Source organism: Anolis sagrei, chromosome 1 (genome assembly GCF_037176765.1).
Source record: "Anolis sagrei isolate rAnoSag1 chromosome 1, rAnoSag1.mat, whole genome shotgun sequence".
In the NCBI taxonomy this organism is placed as follows: domain Eukaryota; kingdom Metazoa; phylum Chordata; class Lepidosauria; order Squamata; family Dactyloidae; genus Anolis; species Anolis sagrei.
Window position 1 is genome coordinate 269,244,100 of NC_090021.1, and position 19,774 is coordinate 269,263,873.

At 40.6% G+C, this 19,774-nt stretch overlaps 1 protein-coding gene across 3 annotated transcripts in view; it reads right to left on the bottom strand.

The window, feature by feature from the left end:
- PAMR1 (peptidase domain containing associated with muscle regeneration 1) overlaps positions 1–19,774 on the bottom strand; it is a 92,358-nt gene that overhangs the window by 39,499 nt on the left and 33,085 nt on the right. For 2 of the 3 annotated variants that reach the window (XM_060764787.2, XM_060764808.2), the window contains exons 4-5: positions 7,347–7,461; positions 5,082–5,299 (exon numbers count right to left, since the gene is read on the bottom strand). In XM_060764787.2, the coding sequence (XP_060620770.2) occupies positions 5,082–5,299; positions 7,347–7,461 (333 nt within the window). Of the gene's footprint in view, positions 1–5,081; positions 5,300–7,346; positions 7,462–7,779; positions 8,146–19,774 lie in introns of those variants that run through there. The other variant, XM_060764797.2, reaches the window with a different exon arrangement.

A 19,774-nucleotide genomic window follows, 5' to 3' on the forward strand; every position in this document is an offset into this window, starting at 1 on the left:
CTCCCTGGGGAACCTAGCTGCCCAGACATATTTTTTGAAAAGAGAGATTTGTGACACAGCCATGACCTGCCCCAGTATGAATTTAGGAGATTTGAAATAAAACTGCAGGAAAGAAGTCAGAAAAAAGAAAAATGTACAACTCAGAGTTGCAATTACAGCAAAAGGGCCTACAGAGATCAAATGCCTGTGAAATGTCAGTGAAAAGATCTAGGTGCACAGCAAGCTTTTTGAAAAGGTGCTTAATTAAGGTGATGCCAGCACAAAGAGCCATGCAATAAAAGTGTCAGGGTAAAAAGATCTCAGATATACAGTATCATAAAGAATCTTGCAAGCTGATAGGTGTTGCAATTCCCAGCAGCTCTGGGGTCTTTCACCTCTTTGCAATTATAGTGCTACGATTCTGCTCGAATTGCCATGCCAATATCCTATGGATCCTGAAATTTACAGTTCAAATAAGAATATTTAGGAGTCTCATCAGAAGGCTTCACCAGTCTACAAATTCCAGAATTTCATAGTATGTTGCCAGGGTAGTGAAAGTGGAATATACAGTAGGATTTCTTTGTTTGCAGTCTTGATAACCATGGTTTCATTTACACTGCAAAAAAAAAATCTCTTCATGCACCCAGGAAATGTTTCTGGACCTCTCTAGGTCTTCTAGTGCAATTCTATGGTATTTCTGGCACAAGTGTAGGAAAAATATAGGACTTGCTATCATTCACAGTTTCAGGTATCCACAAGGAGTCTTGGAACATATCCCCCATGGATACAGGGGTTGTACCATAGCACTATGTTTGTGTAGTGTGAAATGTCTCCCAGTCATCATAATAACTAGGAGCCCCTGGTGGCACAATGGGTTAAACCCTTGTGCCGGCAGGACTGAAGACTAATAGGTCAGAGGTTCGAATTTGAGGAGAATGCGGACGAGCTACCTCTGTCAGCTCTAGTTCTCCACGCGGGGACATGAGAGAAGCCTCCCACAAGGATTGTTGTTGTTCATTCGTTCAGTCGTCTCCGACTCTTCGTGACCTCGTGGACCAGCCCACGCCAGAGCTCCCTGTCGGCCGTCACCACCCCCAGCTCCTTCAAGGTCAGTCCAGTCACTTCAAGGATGCCATCCATCCATCTTGCCCTAGGTCGGCCCCTCTTCCTTTTGCCTTCCACTTTCCCCAGCATAATTGTTTTCTCTAGGCTTTGCTGTCTCCTCATGATGTGGCCAAAGTACTTCAACTTTGTCTCTAGTATCCTTCCTTCCAGTGAGCAGCCGGGCTTTATTTCCTGGAGGATGGACTGGTTGGATCTTCTCGCAGTCCAAGGCACTCTCAGCACTTTCCTCCAGCACCACAGCTCAAAAGCATCGATCTTCCTTCGCTCAGCCTTCCCTAAGGTCCAGCTCTCACATCCGTATGTTACTACAGGGAATACCATGGCTTGGACTAGGCGGATCTTTGTTGCCAGTCTGATGTCTCTACTCTTTACTATTTTATCAAGACTGGACATTGCTCTCCTCCCAAGAAGTAAGCGTCTTCTGATTTCCTGGCCACAGTCTGCATCTGCAGTAATCTTTGCACCTAGAAATACAAAGTCTGTCACAGCCTCCACATTTTCTCCCTCTATTTTCCAGTTGTCAATCATTCTTGTTGCCATAATCTTGGTTTTTTTGACGTTCAGCTGCAACCCGGCTTTTGCGCTTTCTTCTTTCACCTTGATTAGAAGGCTCCTCAGCTCCTCCTCGCTTTCGGCCATCAGAGTGGTGTCATCTGCATATCTGAGGTTGTTAATGTTTCTTCCAGCAATTTTCACCCCAGCTTTGCATTCATCAAGCCCCGCACATCGCATGATGTGTTCTGAATACAAGTTAAAAAGGTTGGGTGAGAGTATGCAGCCTTGCCGTACGCCTTTCCCAATCTTGAACCAGTCTGTTGTTCCGTGGTCAGTTCTGACTGTTGCTACTTGGTCCTTGTACAGATTCCTCAGGAGAGAGACAAGGTGGCTTGGGATGCCCATCCCACCAAGAACTTGCCACAATTTATTATGATCCACACAGTCAAAGGCTTTAGAGTAGTCAATGAAGCAGAAGTAGATGTTTTTCTGAAACTCCCTGCCTTTCTCCATTATCCAGCGGATATTGGCAATCTGGTCTCTCGTTCCTCTGCCTTTTCTAAACCCAGCTTGAACATCTGGCAACTCTCGCTCCATGTATTGCTGGAGTCTTCCTTGCAGGATCTTGAGCATTACCTTACTGGCATGAGAAATAAGGGCCACTGTACGGAAGTTGGAGCAGTCTTTCGCATTTCCCTTTTTTGGTATGGGGATGTAAGTTGATTTTTTCCAGTCTGATGGCCATTCTTGTGTTTTCCAATCCCACAAGGATTGTAAAACATCAAAACATTGAGGCGTCCCTTGGGCAATGTCCTTGCAGATGGCCAATTCTCTCACACCTGAAGCAACTTGCAATTTCTCAAGTCACTCCTGACATGAAAAAAACCCCATAATAACTTGGAAAGGATAATGGCAGTTTTACTCCAACAACATAAACATAAAGATCATAAACAATCTCTGTTATTTCCCTTTACTTCCAACGGACCTTTAGCCAGAACACTTAGGGCTATATTCTTTCAAAACCACCATTCCATTCTGCGCCGCGACACAATTTTTAAGTTCTTAAATCCCATCCTTGACAATAAACACATTAGAACAGCCAAGAAATCTCTATTCATCTTGTTATACTGATCTCAGCTACTCCTTAAGGATTGCTTTTTAAAAAAATCTTGTACCTCTTGTGTTTTTGTTTTTTAACGGATTTCACACCACTGTATCTTGCTGAATTTGTGCTGCCAGAGGTCTCCATCCCACAGCTTTCCAACCTCTTTACTCCCCATGCAAATCACATTCTTTCTCATAAACAGTGTCACCGGCCAGGTTAATGCTTTGCAAAAGAGAGAGTTTTAAAAGCTTTTCATTTCCACTTGCACATTAGGCTGGGACAGACTCACAATAAGGCACTCAATAAAGCTTCCTTATGAAACTGTAAGCCCTCCGTATCCCACTCTGCATAGATTAACTCAATAGCAACCACCCGATCTCCAAATAATTGCAGCTAAAAATGGGGCGGAAAGAAAAGTAGGTGGCAGCAGTGGAATACTAAATGGCTCCTGCTGAGCAGAGGAAACAACATCCATTCATCCTTCTCTGGACAGAATATGTTAGTCCCATGAGTGAGGGAGGCCTTACTGCTGCATACCCCACACCAAGTTCAATTTCATGCCGCTGACTTTTGTGTGTTTTTTTTAAAATAAGCCTTTAAATTAATACAAAGCTACTTCTAGCAGCCACTGTGATGGTACTGTTTGTACTTTACGCAATAACAAGGAAAGATGTAGTATGGGATGGGTGGCAATTGTGACCCTCCAGATGTTTAGGGACACCATAATCCCTGAGCATATTATACATGGTAACTAAGGCTGATGGAACATAGAGGCCCAAATATAATCTGGAGGGCTATGGTTTCCCATTTTTTATATCATTTTTGGATCAACCAGTTTGACTTAATCAAATTGGGTAAGGTATCTAGTTTGAAGGAGTATAGTTTATTGGATTGCATCTGAGAGAAGAGACTTCAATATTCATAACATATTATGGAATCATAGAATCACAGAATCAGAATTGGAAGAGACCTCGTGGGCCATTTAGTCTAGCCCCCTGCCAATAAGCAGGAAAATATCATTCAAAGCACCCCCAACAGGTGGCCATCCAGCCTCTGTTCAAAAGCCTCCAAAGAAGGAGTCTCCAGCACACTTCGGGGCAGAGAGTTCCACTGCTGAACAGTTTTCACAGTAAGGAAGTTCTTCCTAATGTTCTGGTAGAATCTCTTTTCCTGTTGTTTGGAGCTATCTTTTATAAGTTGAATCAGGGGGGTGGAGTTTTCATGCAATCAAATTGCTAGTCCTGTAGCTGGGAAGCTTTGGTTGCTTGCAAACATTCCTGGAAAGAAAGCCCCATGAATGACTACTGTTCCCTGTGTCCTCCTCAGGGAGGAAATGCCTTCTAGTAGATTCACTTGATGCCCATACATAGGAGTACACACATTTTGCCAAGAAGATTTATTACAGGCATCTTTTTCTGTAGACCCACAACCCCTTACAGCTGTGATAGAAGCCATTGTTCCACGTCCTAGTCTCCAGGGCAGCAGAAAACAAGCTTGCTCCCTCCTCCGTATGATTTCCTCTCACATATTTATACATGGCCATCATGTCTCCCCTCAGCCTTCTCTTCTGCAGGCTAAACATACCCAGCTCTTTAAGCTTCTTTTCATACGGCTTGTTTCCAGACCCTTGGACATTTTAGTCACATTTCTCTGGACACATTCCAGCCTGTCAACATCTCCCTTCACTTAGGGTGCCCAGAATTGGACACAGTGTGATTCCAGGTGTGGTCTGATCAAGGAAGAATAGAGGAGTAGCATGTCTTCCCTTTATCTAGATCAGGGGTCCTCAAACTAAGGCCCGGGGCCCGGATGCAGCCCTCCAAGGACATTTACCCGGCCCTCGCTCTGGGTCAACCTAAGTATGAAACTACTTGAAAGCACACAATAACAACAATTCTATCTCATCAGCCAAAAGCAGGCCCACAGTTTCCATTGAAATACTAATAAGTTTATATTTGTTAAAATTGTTCTTAATTTTAATTATTGTATTGTTTTAAAATGTTTTTTGCACTTCAAAGAAGATATGTGCAGTGTGCATAGGAATTCATTCATGTTTTTTGCGAATTATAATCCGGACCGCCAACAGTTTGAGGGACTGTGACCCGGCCCTCTGTTTAAAAAGTTTGTGGACCCCTGATCTAGACACTGTGTTCCTATTTATGCAGGCCAAAATCTCATTGGCTTTTTTAGCTGCCACATGCCATTGTTGGAGAGGTAGGTAATAAAATTATTATTATTGTTGTTGTTATTATTATTATTATTATTATTATTATTATTATTACTACACATTTTATGGCTCAAAAAAGAATAAAGGCATGAGATCATGATATTGTGGTTGAGAAAAAAACACTCCTCTCCTTTTAAAAGTCTTCTTTACCTGTAATTTCCTCAAAGATGGCATGAAACCCATCAAAGTTCTTAGAACCATCCGAATGGAAAAGAACATGAAGTGAAGTTCCCGTGCTTCGGATTGGAGGAGGTCTGTCATTCCCACAGAAACGCTTAATGATTCTGCTGTCAACACTGTCCCCATCGCGAATCTCCACATAGTCATATTGGCACATATAGTCAAATTCCAGACTTAGCATTGCAAACCTTAGACATAGAGAAACAGAGAGGCAAAAAGGGGGAAAAAAACAGATGGCAAATTTGAGGGACTCCATTTATAAATAACGTTGGTGCTGTGCAAACTCACAAATGCTGACATGGAAAGCTGTTTTCCTTATTGAGACAGCCAGTAGGCACAACAGGACCATGCTGGTCACTGATCAGCAGTCAGGATGTCAGAATGACATGGGAGGGAGAGCAGGGAAAGGAAGAATTGGCCCCTCCTACACACACACACTTCTTCAATTGCCTAGTCACTCCAGTCAGCATAACTTGAGGTGATTTGCTGAGAGGATTAAATGAGAAGTAGGGGATCCATGTATGCAATCTTGAACTGATTGGAAATAAGATGACATAGTGTATAGTAGAGGTGAGAAAATAGAAGGCATAATTCAGTCTGGAGAACCACATATTCAAAGTGATATACACAAAAACTCTTATGTAAGATGCCAGTTCCTGGACCCCATCTACATTACGATATAATGCAGTTTACATTATAGAACCATCTGAATGGGAAAGAACATGAAGAGAAATTTCTGTGCTTCGGATTGGCAGAGGTCTGCCATTTTGCACTTTGCATTAAATGTAAGATGAGACCCTAGCCATCTCTCTAGTGAGGAAATGGGTATATGGGAATCCACCTCTTTGCCCTGCACCCAGATTAGTCAGAATCTAAATTTTGAACAGAGCTACATTGGTGCATTTCCCCATGAGCAGTTAAAGCAGAGGAGTATGTGCCAATGATTTTGAAATAAGGGAAATAGGGAAACATATGCCAAACTGTAGCTCCTTCGGTTTATTATTCAAGCTAGGAAAAGATCTATAGATCCATAACTTTGTTGTGCTGCAGAAAGTTGCAGAAAAAGGTCACCACTGAGAAGGCCCTGTCTCTCACCCCCACCAACCGCACCTGCAAAGGAGGTGGGACTGAGAACAGGGCCTCCCCAAACAATCTTAACCTTCTAGCTGGCTCATAGAGGGAGATATATTCAGTCATGTAAGCTGGGCTGGAACCATTTAGGGATTTATAGACTAAAGCAAGCACTTTGAATTGTGCTCGGTAGCAGACTGGCAGCCAGTGGAGCTGACGCAACAGGGGTGTTTAACTATGTTTTGCATGTTAAAGGTCCCAAGTTCAATCGCTAGCAGTTAAGGTAGCTAATTCATAGGGAGTGCAAATACTAGGCTAGATGGAACACCAGACTTAGTACAAGGATCTTTCCAACCTGTCTACCCTTGTTCCAAAATGCACAGCCTCTAAAATACATGTGGAGGATCCTCTGACATATAAATAAATCATATAACCATAAGATCTAAATTGGATCACACCAAAGGCCCACATGGTCCCATAGTGGCAACCAGATGCTTGTAGGAAACACATAAACATGACATGAGCTTATGTTCCCAGTGACTGAGATTTAGGGACACACTATCTCTGATACTCAAGTGAATACCACTAACCACCAATAACATCAATGCATGTCCAAGTGACATTAGCCTCCAATATTTTGAAAATCAACTTGCTGTAGTGTCAAGCATTCAGTCACAAACCTAATAATATGATAGGGAAGGTGATCCCAGTTGATTACTATGAATGCTGCTGCTTCTTTTGGTGGGAAGACATCATATAGTGGCATTTACCAAAACTGGAGTGCAAAACTTTGAGCCCTAGACCATTCCATAATGAGAACAAGATGCTGGGTGTGCCTATGGTCACTTTTCCCCTCTTCACTTGCCCAAATGTATGTTTATTCAAAAGGCAAACTCAGATATGTTCAGATACATCTAAAGATAACCCAACAGCCAATATTCCAAGAAGAGGACTCCACATATCATTTTTAATGTTTCTGAGGTGACTTTGAAAAAGGAAGAAAGCTATTTTATAGTTCAAGTATAAATGATGATTCATTGTGATGGGTATGAGGAAGAGAAATACCTCAATGAAAATTTCAAAGGGTCACAGCTTTGAAATATCAGCCTGATATCCAAAGTGTAAAAAGAAGGTACAGTGTAATAATAATCTTCCCATACCTACCTTAACTCAACAACAAACCCGGGTTTGGCATGTATAGTCCATTCACAGTGGGCATTCAGTGGGTAACTTTCCAACAAAATCTGACCTCTTGAAGCCTGGAGAACTTGCCCACACCCTGAAAGAAGCCAAGAGAAAAAGGTTTTTAAGTTGTGTTGGAAAGAAGGATACTTAAAGAACACCTCAAAAGTACTCAAGTAGAAACGGGGCACATTCCATACATCTTAGCTATCTTAGGGTTCCTTACTTTTTAATATAGAAAAGACATTACAGACCAGAAGATTTCAAATTCAACTTTGATTTCTTTGGGAAGATGTTGGTTAATTCGTTAAATTGTTTATTATTTGGGATGGGCTGCAACTAATCCCTTTGCACTCACTGATATGTTTGTTGTTTTTTGCTTACGTTTGAATAATTGAGTGAATGGTTTTCTCACCTATTCCTCCTGTTGTGACATGCTTCTTTGTCCTTCCATATCGTTCCACCTCCATATTGCATTTTCCTTTCCTTTCCTTCCACCTACCACTACAATGGGTCAAACACTTTTGTTAAGGATATTTTGAGCAGTTTTTCTTGTATGACAAGAGCTGGGCATAGGAAAGGAGGTTTGAGGGCTTGCCTACAGAAGACAAGTAAATTCAAGCTTCCAGAGAAAGTGTTTTCTTCTATTTGGCAATCATGTACTTCCATTCCTCCTGATTCTTTACTGCAATCTTTATGGGTCATATGAAACGCAGACAACAAGATGATTGAATGCAAATGTCACCTATCACTTAACTGGCACTGCTTCAGTGTCTTCTATCTGAAATCAACAAATAATTGCTCACTAACTTGTTATCATTGTTTACCTTCAAGTCATTTCAGGCTCATAGCAATTCTATAAGTTTTCTGGGACTGAGAGTATGTAACTTGTCCAAAGTCAGCCAGTGGATTTTCATGGCCAACCAAGGTCTCCAAAGTTGTGGTTCAGCATTCAAACAAGTTATTTGACAAGTAAGTGAACAGTGATCTCATTGGCATGGTAGATGGAGATGGGAATATGAGAAGAAAGTCACAGATCAGTGAAAAATCTTAATTGGACAATTGTCCAACAGCACTCCATGTTTTAGAGCAGCCTTTCCAATCTGATAATGTTAAGGCATTTAGGACTCTCCCACCACTGACATGACAACAATTACAGGGGAAACAACTGTAAAATAATGGAAAGAGCACTTTAGATGTTATTAATATTAATTCAATGAATCATTCTCATTGATGAACATCAGCAACAACAAATTAATTTCCTAATGCTTAACATTTAACCACAATAAATTAATTTAAAATTTTGATATTTCAAATCCTGTTAATTATGACTTCTTGAAACAAAAAAACTTGGACAAAAAGGAGCATAATGAAATTTAAATTTAAAATTATTTCATTTGGCTGAATGTCAAGCATTAGGACATTAATTTGTTGTCACTGATGTTAATTAATGTCAATAATAAGATTGCTTAATTCACTGAATTAATAGTAGTTTTATGGTTGTGCGCCTATGCCCTAATCCAACATACAGTACATATCTTCAGGGATCATAGGCTGGATCTACACTGCCACATAATACAGTTTAAACCTGCATTATATTGTCAGTGTAGACTCATAAAATGCAGTTCAATGCAGTTCAACCACATTATATAGGTATATACTGACAATATAATACATATTCAAACTGCATTATATGGTGGTGTAGATCTGGTTATAAAGAGAGGGAGGGCTGACTAGATCTATTTTCAAATCCAGTTTTGACAGGTGATATAGGCTGCTTTGACTTTTCTAAATGCAGTGGTCATCCCCCCCCCCCCCCCCGCCACCCCCAATATGGGTAGATTGTTAAAACAGTGGAATAGATGGGTGAAAACCTGTAAAAAAAACCCTTTCTCTTGTGAGGCACTATAGTTTTCACTGTGCCACATTCAGAACTGCCAAATGTGGTATCTCAGTACTTCCTGTTTCCTGCACGAATCTACAGTGGTAAAGTTTCTCCATTCTTACAAAAATAAAAAATCTTTTGTAAGTTTACCCTCAATTACCCCCAATTAAGTGCACTCGGGATCAGAAAACAAATGCAGAGGTTTTTATCATAAGTGTTTCGTTCCATACCAGAGCCAGCTGGTTTCTGATGTGAAAGGCTGGAGAATTAATTACTTTGCCCCAAGGCTGCCATTAGGATAGTGTTGGGAAGTGCCAGGATCTGCGGCAAACTTCACGAGAATGCCGCTTCCCACACTGAAGAGAGGAAACCTAGCCCTGCCGCTGGCTCCCACCTCAAAACAACCTGAGACAAAGCTGCAGGAAACCTCCTTCAGAAGGGCTGACAAGGTCCTTGAATCACCTCAGAGAACATTCCCCTTTCCTTACAAGGGGGCTTTTGAGCTCCCTTTGTTGTTGTTGCTTTTGACAAGAAAGAACTGCTGCAAAGAGATGGTAGCGTGCCGGGAATACTGAAAGCACCTTTCGTGGGAGAACAGTACAGTCTGAATTTGCAGGACCTTCCTGCCAAGGAAACAAGGCTGGCCAACAAAGCAGGTGGTCCAAAGGCTAAAGAGAGGGCTATTCAGAGTGCCCCTAAAGGAAAAGGCTCACATTTGCCATAGACCATCTTTGCATGGAGCATATCTGGGGCCAGATCTGAACTTCATTTTCTTTTCTCTATCGCAGCCCAGAAGAGGTTTATGTAATGCCCTGCCACTCCTGCAAAAAAAAAAAAAAAAAATCATCAGGCAACTGGCTCCATAGTTTTCTACTGAATCTTCCAGAGATTCAGAGGGGAGAGCTCTGGAATGTCCTCAAGGAAAATGTACATCCCAAACACTAATCCTGGCAAATCCTGCCTTGTTCTAAATGGAGCAAAGGGTGAGAGTGAGAAAAGAATCTATTCTGGAAGACTGTCGGCATCACTGTTTCCTTTGTGTGTGAAAAAAGAAGGAAAACTGTTTTTCTGCTGGGATACATAAAAATCCTTGCTGGGGACCAAAAGAATAACAACTAGATCTATTCAATAACAGCAGTTCACTTTCTCTGTTTCAACTGATGACTCTAAGGCTAGTTCAGACACAAGATTATCTTCTAGACAAGTAACTACAGGCCCTTCAAATATTGTTGGAAATATTGTCCAGCCTCTTTTTAAAGGTGTCCAGTGAAGAAGACCTCAACCACCACTCTCGGCAATTGATTCCATTGCCAAACTGCTCTGTGATTCTATGATATCCCTACCTAGATCTGGCAGGTAAAAGTAATTGCTTCCTTGGTTGGTTTATTACCAAGCATTATTGTCTTTTAATGATGTTGTCTCATGATATCTCCAAGGTATGGCAGGCTCAGTTTAGTCATCGTTGCTTCTAGGACAGTGGTTCTTAACCTGATTCACATCCCTTTTGGTACTAATGTTGGAGTGTGGTCCCTGGTCAAAGTGGTCCTTGGTCAAGTGGTCCCTGGTCAAGTGGTCCCTGGTCAAAGTGGACCCTGGTCAAGTGGTCCCTGGTCAAGTGGTCCCTGGTCAAGTAGTTTGTTGTCAAGTGGTCCTTGGTCAAGTAGCCCATTGTCAAGTGGTCCCTGGTCAAGTGGTCCCTGGTCAAAGTGGTCCCTATTCAAGTTCCTTGTCAAGTGGTCCCTGGTCAAAAAATGGTTGGGACCCACTGTTCTAGGGAGTACTCTGGCTTGATTGACTCTAGGACCCATTTTTAGCAGTCCATGGTGTGGGAAGTGGTCCCTGGTCAAGTGGTCCCTGGTCAAAGTGGACCCTGGTCAAGTGGTCCCTGGTCAAGTGGTCCCTGGTCAAGTAGTTTGTTGTCAAGTGGTCCTTGGTCAAGTAGCCTATTGTCAAGTGGTCCCTGGTCAAAGTGGTCCCTGGTCAAAGTGGTCCCTATTCAAGTTCCTTGTCAAGTGGTCCCTGGTCAAAAAATGGTTGGGACCCACTGTTCTAGGGAGTACTCTGGCTTGATTGACTCTAGGACCCATTTTTAGCAGTCCATGGTTTCCGCAGACTTCTTCTCTAGCACCATATTTCAAAGTAGTTTGTTTTCTTCTTATCACATTTTTCCAACTTTCACACCCATACATAGAAAAGGGCAACACAATAGCACACTGTGGCCAAGTGAGGATTTGAACTCTGGTCTCGATAGGCCAGTGCTCAAGCCACCACACCATGCTGACTTCAGGTTATGCTGAGTACATTTAAAATGTAATTCTTATCCAATACTCCATGGTTTCCTTTCATTTGGTGGTCCAGAGCTGAATCTCTCTGATCTACTCTCTGGCATCAATGGAAAAAAACCCACACATTTTATTCAGATTTTCCTGCAGGAAGTCATACCTATCTGACAAGCTGTCTCCGCTCTAGTCATTAGTTTCTTGCTTCACTGCTTCTGCCAGGATATGCCAAGTTATCCTGGCCTTTCTATGCCTTTAAAGTATCCTGATGTTCAAGACTTTGACATGTAAAGCTTCCTCTGCTACTTATCTACATGCTAGGAAACGCTATACCTGCCCAATTTCTGCATGGCTGGTTGTTAGAGGAACCTAATCAAGAGGATGACTGAGCAAGAGGGCTGAATTTCCAAGGCGGCTGTGAAATCCAATTAGAAACTCATTAGTGTCAAGAAAGGAGAGCAAACGCTGAGCCCGTATAGCCAGAAGGAAACTATATAACGGCAGAACTAATTTACACACATTCATGTCACCTTAAGTCCTGAGAATAAAAGCAGTTTAAAAAAAAAAAAGATGTAACTATATAGCCTGGCTTCAAGCCAGGTTAAGACAAGGCTTGTGTTTCAACTGACTTACTCCCACTTAAGTCAATGGGGCAAACCTGGCTTAAATCCAAGTCCTTTATATTCATTGAGCTGGGGACTCTTGACACTTCTCTGACATTGTGTTAAAATGTTTTCACAGACAGTGGCTGAAATTGTAGTCCTAGAATGGATCCACACTGCAGAATTAATGCAGTTTGACACTACTTGAGCTGCCATGGCTCAATGTTTTGGAATCCGGATATTTATAGTTTGGTGAAGCACCAGCACATTTTGGCACAGAAGGCTAAAGACCTTGTAAACTACAACTCCTAGGATTCCACAGCATCGAGTCATGGCACTTAAAGTGGTATCAAACTGCATTGATTTTACTGTGTAGATGCATCCCAATCAGTTTCCAAAGATGATGAATAAAAAGTCAAGTCTCTCCACCACTTATTGCAAGACCAGACACATAATTGGGCAGAAGCATTATGAAAATTAAGCAAATGTTATTTATTTTCAAGCTATCATATTTTTATGGCCAGATACAGGGAGAGGTAATTGTTGGATCACTTGCCATCTGCCAAAATAATCAGGCTGGCTTGATTTCAGCAAGTGGAGAGTACCATTTGCTGTTTTACTTTAGGCAAGAAGATTGATTTGGTGGGCCCCTTTTACATTAAAATATCCATGGTTTGTTCTAATAACAGCCTTGTTATTAGAACTGGTCCAAACAAGATTTTAATCATGTCATTCTGCTATTCAGTCACTGAATGTTATAGGTGAGAGAATAAATTATTCCTGCGTCTTAAGTTGCTACCACTTTTTCAGTCTTTTTTTCTTGTTAAGTCAAAAGAGGCAGAGTATCATCTTCTCACTGATAGTCTGAGCAATTTCTGCCTGGAACCACATTCTTCAAATTAGATTTAAAAGTATGTTGCATTAACAGAGCCCGCTGCCAGTTGTATATTAAAAACCAAACAGAATGGTTGTCCAAATAATTACATTAACATGAAAAACAAAACATATTTGTAAAACAGCATGGAAAAGTTACTTTTTTGGTCCATGATAGCTGGAGGACCCTAAGAGTTAGTGTTTCTGAAAGACAACTTTTCCGAGATCTGATTTGTAAGCATTCAATTTCTCCACACTTTGTCTCAGCTACAAAGACTGCTTTTCAATGTGGACAGCTGTGTCAGCAACATTCAGATTTCATTAATGTAAAGTACACTCCGAGTGCAGCTTTTCCAATCAAGTGCAATGGCATGAGCTTCCAAAATGTAGTAAGACGCAGCTTTGCTTATCCATGCAATATTTTGAAATGTTGTTTTTCTTCATTATCAATTTAGCTTTCATGCTGCGGTTAGTTTCCTATTTCCTATAGCAATTCACCTGAGATGGAATCACATAATACAAATCAAACAATTGTTAACTATACATTTCTTGATTTATCAAAGAAGAGCTACTGGGCACCACCTGCTGGATGACTTTAAGTACTACAAAAAGTTTTTTTTTTTTACAGCTATGTAAAAACTGGGGTAGAGTTGGGGACATAATTTGATGAAGATAGATTATCCTGTGGGCCACATTCCCTTTAAAAGGAGATATGGTGGAAATGTCAAGTCATATTCTTGATCCCACAACTAGTGGAACATGCATCAAAGTGCTATGATTTCCAATACATCTTTCAAGTATATCCACAAAAAGAAGAATGTGTTTTACTGCAGGAAGCTATAAGGTAATGGAGAACACAGCAGCATTCAACTATTTCAACCATTAACAATGGCAAGAGAGAGGAATGCTCTCCCTCATTCAAGTAGAAACTGGCCAGTCATCTGTTGGGGTGATCTGGTTCCACTGTTGAACCAAGTAGACTAGATCAGTGTTTCTCAACCTGGGTGTCAGAGGAGTTGCCAAAGACCATTCAAAGACACAGTATTTTCTGATGGTCAATGGGGGTTCTGTGTGGGAAGTTTGGTCCAATTCTATTGCTTTTGGAGGTTCAGAATGCTCTTTTAATGTAGGTGGACTATAAATCCCAGCAACTACAATTTTGAAATGTCAAGATCTACTTTCCTCAAACTCTACCAGTGTTCACGTTTGCACATATTGAGTATTCATGCTAATTTTGATTCAGATCCATCATTGTTTGAGTCCACAGTGTTCTCTGAATGCAGATAAACTACAACTCCAAAACTCAAGGTCAATGCCCACCAAACCCTTCCAGTATTTTCTGTTGGTCATGGGAGTTCTGTGTGCCAAGTTTAGTTCATTTCCATCATTGGTGGAGTTCAGAATGCTCTTTAATTGTAGGTGAACTATAAATCCCAGCAACTACAACTCCCAAATGACAAAATCAATCCCCTCCCAACTCCACCAGTATTCAAATGTGGGCGTATTAGGTATTTGTGCCAAATTTGGTCCAGTGAATGAAAATACATCCTGCATATCAGATATTTACATTATGATTTGTAACAGTAACAAAATTACAGTTATGGGGTAGCAACGAAAATAATGTGATGGCTCAGGGTCACCACAACATGGGGAACTGTTTGAAGGGGTTGTGGCATTAGGAAAGTTGAGAACCATTGGACCAGATAGTCTGCTACAAGGGCTATTTTTTTTTATTCTATGATGCTGCTTGCCCACAGATGTATTCTACAGCAGTGCTATGGAATTTTAGCACTATCATTCCACTTTAGTTGCAATGGTCCAGTCCTATGGAATCCTGGGATTTGGGTTTAAGGGAGAGGAATGTAGGGTTCTCAGCCAGGAAGCTGTAGATCAGTGGTACTCAACAAGACTTGCTGAAAGTTGACCACAGAGTTACTGTTAAGAATCTAGAAATACCTAGAGAGGCAATCCCCTTAGGAACCTCTAGGTCCTTAAGAGTAACTCTGTGGTCAACTTCTTAAGGAAATTGACTATAGAGTTGCACCTGAGGGCCTAAAGCAGTGGTTCTCAACCTGTCAGTCCCCAGGTGTTTTGGCCTTCAACCCCCAGAAATCCTAACTGCTGGTAAACTGGCTGGGATTTCTGGAAGTTGTAGGCCAAAACACTTGGGGACCCACAGGTTGAGAACCACTGCTCTAGCGTATCACCAGAGTACAACCCCAATATCCCATAGGAGTCAGTTAAAGTGGAATATGGTGTTAGAATTGTGTAGTGTGAATGAGCTCCTGGTCAAAGTGGTAGCCTGTGAGTCAGGGCCAGTCACCGCCGATCTATTGTTAATAATAAAAATAAATCAAAATGGCCCCCACCCTCCTGTCTTTCAAAAAGCTATTAAAACACACACCTTTGCACATTGGCATATGGGGAGGAAGAGGATTAGAGCACTTTATTAATGTCATTGAAAAGGAGGCTGTCCTATCTGTACTTCATGGCCATTATAGTACAGTTAAGAAGAACTAACAGCCAAATGCTTACCCAATTTTTAATTGTGCTGACTATGTTAGATGTTTTATTGTTGACCATGCTTTTAAATGTACTTGTTTACTGATTAGTTGTTCTATGTTTTTATGTTGATATTTAATTTATTAGTACACTGCTATTATTATTCCATATTATGTACATTGCTGTAATCTTTTGGTATATGTCAGGCATTGAATATTCACCTTTGTATGTATAAACCATCCTGATAGGAGATAGGTGGTCTAAAAATAAAGCTATTATTATTAATTCCAGGAAGTAATTTTAATCTGCATTTCATCAGTGAATTTTAACTTGTATTTTAACTCTGTGTATCTCATTTTATGTCTTTCAATAGTGTTTTATCTCTTGCTTTAATGATGTTATATCCTGCCTCGAGCCGCAGGGAGAGGCAGATAAATTTATTATTATTAAAGCAACAGTTGTATCCAATGTAACTATTGTGGTGGTGCAATAGGTTAAACCCTTGTACTGGCTGAACTGCTGACCTGAAGACCTGAAGGTCGGAGGTTCGAATCTGTGAGACAGACTGAGCTCCGGTCTGTCAGCTGCAGCTTCCCCTACAGGGACATAAGAGAAGCCTCCCACAGGATGGTAACACATCCGGGTGTCCCCTGGGCAACGTCCTTGCAGATGGCCAATTCTCTCACACCAGAAGCTACTTGCAGTACATTCTCAATTTGCTTTTTAAAAAACCCAAATGCTCACAAGTTTGACACAGTAGGTCTGAATAACTGCCAGGATCCCATATCAGGTGCCCTGAAAAATACTGTTCTACAACATTCTTAGCATAATGGTTATCTCAGATGAGCAATCCATACTTTTCTTAAATGCTCTTTTTCCTATCATGCAACCTTTGAGCTCCTTATTTATTCTAAACACAACATCAAGCAAAGCTAACACCCCATATAATATTAGGTTATTGGCAAAGATCAATCCACTTTGAGGATGTAGGAGTGAATCTGCTTTTGACTTCCTCTGAATTTAAAAGGAGCAATTGGAAGTCCTGAACATACTTAGGGCAGGAGTTAAAATTCAGCACCTAGGATAGCTCAGACTTCAACTCTCAGCAGTTTCACCCCACCACCCTATGATATGGGTGCCAATAGTCATTGGTGGGATAGTTGTTCATAATAGTCAGTACCAAGCTTCTGAAGAAAGAAGTGGCAGAAAGCAGAAAGTAGTAAAAGTAACTTGTTTTGTCCTCCAACATTTTGCTATTCCTCATCTGCCATGCCAGGCTGCTGTCACCTTTGTGTTTGGCGCATAGCATGTCACATGTGATGATATCATTGTTATGAACAGTATTTTTGAGGCTGATGGAGGAAGGGGTTTGCAATCTTCTATTACAGTTGTAAGGGGTTGTGGGTCTACAGAAAAAAATCCTGTAATAAATATTTTTGGCAAAATGTGTGTACTCCTATGTATGGGCACCGGGTGAATCTACTAGAAGGCATTTCCTGCCTGAGGAGAACAAGGGGAACAGTAGTCATTCATGGTGCTTTCCTTGCAGGAATGTTTGCAAGCAACCAAAACTTCCCAGCTACAGGAGTAACAATTCAATGGCTTGACAACTCCACTCCAATTCAACTTCTAAAAGATGGCTCCAAACTACAGGGTTTCCACCTGAATAATAATAAGAACTTCTTTACTGTGAAAGCTGTTCAGCAGTGGAACTCTCTGCCCCAGTGCGTGGTGGAAGTTTCTTCTTTGGGGGCTTTTAAACAGAGGCTGGATGGCCATCTATCGAGGATGCTTTGAATGCAATTTTCCTGCTTATTGGCAGGGGGCTGGACTGGATGGCCCACGAGGTCTCTTCCAACTCTATGATTCTATGAAATACTGGTTGGATCTAAGAATGCTAAGAAAGGAATCCCTTTAGAACATACTAGTTGCTTATCTAGTTTAGCATTGTATTTCTCACAATTACTAAAGAAACACCTAATGGAAACACAAGCAGGTTGTGAGGGCGCTGTTGTTCCACAGTAACAATATAGCTGCTTTCAATTCTGGAGACACTGTCATTATCATGTTGAGTAGTCACTGAAAGCCTTGCTTTTCACCAATTTGTCTTTAAAAGCAAGCTATAGGAAATTGTCTCTTATTTTACAACAGTAAATATGTATTATCTGACAAAGTGCTTTCATAATTTATCCTGAAACTCTCACCATATAGCTCCACTGAATGACACTACATTATATTTTATGAGAGGAGAAACACTTTTATTTATTCATTCGCTACCCATCATATGTTATTTTATATACACACATGCATTATGTTCCCTCTTACATGTCTCTAGATAGAAACTGAAGCCTTTAGAACAACACTGGCATGAAACCCAGGATGAAAACAATCAGGAACCCTTACACTTTCAGGGGATGAAGTTCATATTAATGTATTTTCCCATATATCCATTTTGGTTCCTGAAAACCAGCACTCATTTTGTATAACCTAAGTGTGGATCCTGGGCCGCCTGGTCTTTCAGCAAAAAGGCATTCCCAGATATCTTGTAAGTACAGTTGAGTTCGTTGTGTCATCACATCGTTTACAATTTAAAACTTTATGACATTTAGTTCAGTTAGACAAGTAAATACCACAAACATTGCAACTCTCAGCTGAATCTCTCTTTATTCTGCAGGGCCAACCCTATCATTAGACTGAGGGAGACAGCCACCTCAGTCAGCAGATTTGGGGTGTCATGAAAGTGGAACATCTGATGATGTAGGGATGGAAAGAATATTAGAAAATACTCAAAATTGTAAATAAAAAAACACTCAGGTTTCTTTATTATCAGGAATCCCTGATGAGCAGAATTCTTCATGGAAAAAATACATTTTGCTGCATTTTCTGACCATACAATAATTGATTCTAAACAAAAAACAATTGCCTTGTACAGAAAATAATGTTTTCTGCACAGAAAAGATTAAATGTTATTTTTCTGTGTGAAATGAAGACTCATTGTGAATTACATTTACAAACTATGAGATCTTTGATAATTTTCTCACAGTGAGGAGAAACATGATTAAAAATGGTCCTTGTTGTAAGAATGACATTTATAAAAATTTACATCTTTGTGATGTTTTCTCATGAGAATTTCTGATACTGACCTCACCCTAGAGGCATATCAAATTGATTTGTCTCTTCACTTCAATGAAGAGAACAGCACTGTGCTCTTAATTCAGATAAGGACTGTGAGGCAGTGCCTTTAAAACCTGTTAAGGAATTGTCTTCACCTGATTTTAAACATTTTATATGTGCACTTCATGTTTTTAATGCTTTTAACTATTTACCTTGCCATGGCATCCATGGTGATTGAGAAATGTGAGATTAGAATGTATACATACTTACATTCATACATACATACAACCTCCAGCCCCTGAGAAGTGCATTATAACTGCAATTGCCTTGGCACAATTCAGACAGTTGCTGTTATAGCTTACTCTGGAATATTCTGAATTTCACATATCATCAACATTTCACAGATGAAAGCTAGGACGTCTGCCACCAAGTAGCATCAGAGTTTGAGCAAGATGAAAAACATTACAAATGAGGAAGGACACAAGCTAGGAAAAGCTACAGCAGTTTGCTTTTGCCTTACTGGAAGGATAAATCTTGGTCTCTCCTCTCGTCTCTGCTGAATTAATTGAGTGCCAACTGCTTTTACACTTTGAGTTTGCTTCACATGAAACAAACCAAGGGACAAAGGAAGAAAGGAAGAGAGCTTGGGCATTTTAAATGCAGCTGAAAAGTGGGTTGACAGAGGATTAATCTGGACTGTTCTTGTCAAATCAGGATAGCTTGAGGATATTTCATGATGTTTGATATTCTGTTTACATCCTTTGGATTACAAGAATTCAGGAGATTCATGTTCCTATCTGAAACATTTATGCATTCTAAGCTATGCCATAGTAGCTGGTTGCAGACAATAATTTATTATTTAATTAGAGGAGTCCCTCATCTTTCATTGGTGTTAGGAACACAGGACTCCACAAAAGTAGAAAAACCTTAGATTTTTTTAAAAAAAGATCTCCAGTGCAATTCTATGGTCAACTTCCAAGTGGATCATGATCCAAGAATCATGCTGAAGGACCCACACATGCCTACAGAAATATGCTCTCTAGGAATCTCTAGACCCTCTGGCTCAACTCCATAGTCAACTTTTGTTGGAAGCTGACTACAGGAATGTGCTGCAGAACTTAGTGATTTCCAGAGAGAGCATATTAATCAAATCTT